General features: G+C 43.0%; 1 protein-coding gene across 1 annotated transcript in view; it reads left to right on the top strand.

The window, feature by feature from the left end:
• The first annotated feature begins 1199 nt into the window (after positions 1 to 1199).
• The window catches only part of rtcb (RNA 2',3'-cyclic phosphate and 5'-OH ligase), a 23787-nt gene continuing 23537 nt past the window's right edge, over positions 1200 to 1449 (top strand). The window contains exon 1 of the mRNA XM_078568186.1: positions 1200 to 1332. Within this exon, the coding sequence (XP_078424312.1) occupies positions 1240 to 1332 (93 nt within the window). The 5' untranslated portion in view covers positions 1200 to 1239. The remainder of the gene's footprint in view (positions 1333 to 1449) is intronic.

Genomic DNA, 1449 nt, shown 5'->3' with positions numbered 1-1449 from the left:
AAATCTGCAAGCAGAATTTGATAACATGGTGAAATGAACAATAAATGAACAAATTGGAGGAACAACACCTCATCTTCCGATTAGGCACTTTACAACCTTCTGGTGTAACATTGTGTTCAACAGCTTCAGGACATGACCTCTATCCTCCATCTTTACCTTTTTAAATCCAATTTTTAATTTTTAAAATTTATTTATTCATTCATTTTTTTAATCCTTTTTCTCCACTCCTACACAGGGCCATCTGTCACTTGTTTTTATGTTCTGCTTTCAGAGTGCTAAACCCAAGGGTTCTGCTGTTAACACATTCTGCTGTCTTACCCTAATGCCACTATCAGCACCTTCTTTAGCCTTTATCACTACCATTAACACTCCCTTTGTCCTGTGTCCATGACATCTTTGTCAAATTTCACCTTAGCTCCCACCCATCTCTGACCTTCGATTTTGATCCACCTGCTCCACCCCCTCTTCGGTATAAAATCCATCACATTTTACTTCTCTCTAGCTCTGAAGAAGAGTCATAGGGACTCAAAGCGTTAGCTCTATTTCTCTCTCCACAGATGCTGCCAGGCCTGCTGAGTTTTTCCAGCATTTTCTATTTTTATCTCAGATTTCCAGCGTCTGCAATTTTTTTTTACTTTTGTCCAACATTCAATAGTTTTGTCAGAATGTCCCACCGACTTCGTACTGACACCCTTCGTTTATTATGAAGGCAAAATACTGCGGATGCTGGAAATCTGAAATAAAAACAGGTCAATAAAAACTGGTAATACTCAGCAGGTCAGGCAACATCTGTGGAGAGAAGCAGAGTTAATGTTTCAGGTCGGTGACCAGAACCAGTCCTGATGTTCACCCACTATGTGAAAGAGCACAGAAGATCGACCAGTACAAAACAGGGGGGTTGAAGGAAATCTGCCACGTCTGACATATTTTGATTTACGAATATAACCTATTTTAACAACTTACTTTTAAAAAAAGCTCCTTGTTTAAATTGGTTTATTTTAAAATCAGTCACGGACGTTTTCGGAAATGTTACTCTGAAGAGTATTTTTTTTTGCAGGGAAATATATTCTTTGCTTTCAATCTGAGGATCCTCCTCCACCCTGTTTAATGTTTTGAAAAGGTCAAAGAGAGAAACGCGCGCTGTCGAGTCGCCGCCTGTTTGGAACTGAAGCGGGAGCCGTAGGTGCGGCGCTCATGCGCAGTGGAGGTCTGGCCGGTGTTGTGAGCTGAGTGTTCGCTATGAGTCGCAGCTACAATGATGAGCTGGGTTTCTTGGATAAAATCCACAAGAACTGTTGGAGGATCAAAAAGGGCTTTGTGCCCAACATGCAGGTGATTGGAGCGGCTCAGCACAGGGAGAGACCGAGAGAAAGACACGCGGTGCAAAAGCTACTCGTCACCACCCTCATCATTCCCCGCGTCTCGCCCCTCCCCCTCCTCCGTCCCCCC

Source organism: Cetorhinus maximus, chromosome 22, assembly GCF_964194155.1.
Source record: "Cetorhinus maximus chromosome 22, sCetMax3.hap1.1, whole genome shotgun sequence".
NCBI classification, from domain to species: Eukaryota; Metazoa; Chordata; class Chondrichthyes; order Lamniformes; family Cetorhinidae; genus Cetorhinus; species Cetorhinus maximus.
Note: the sequence above shows the minus strand (reverse complement) of the source record. Positions and strands in the feature narration are given on the sequence as shown.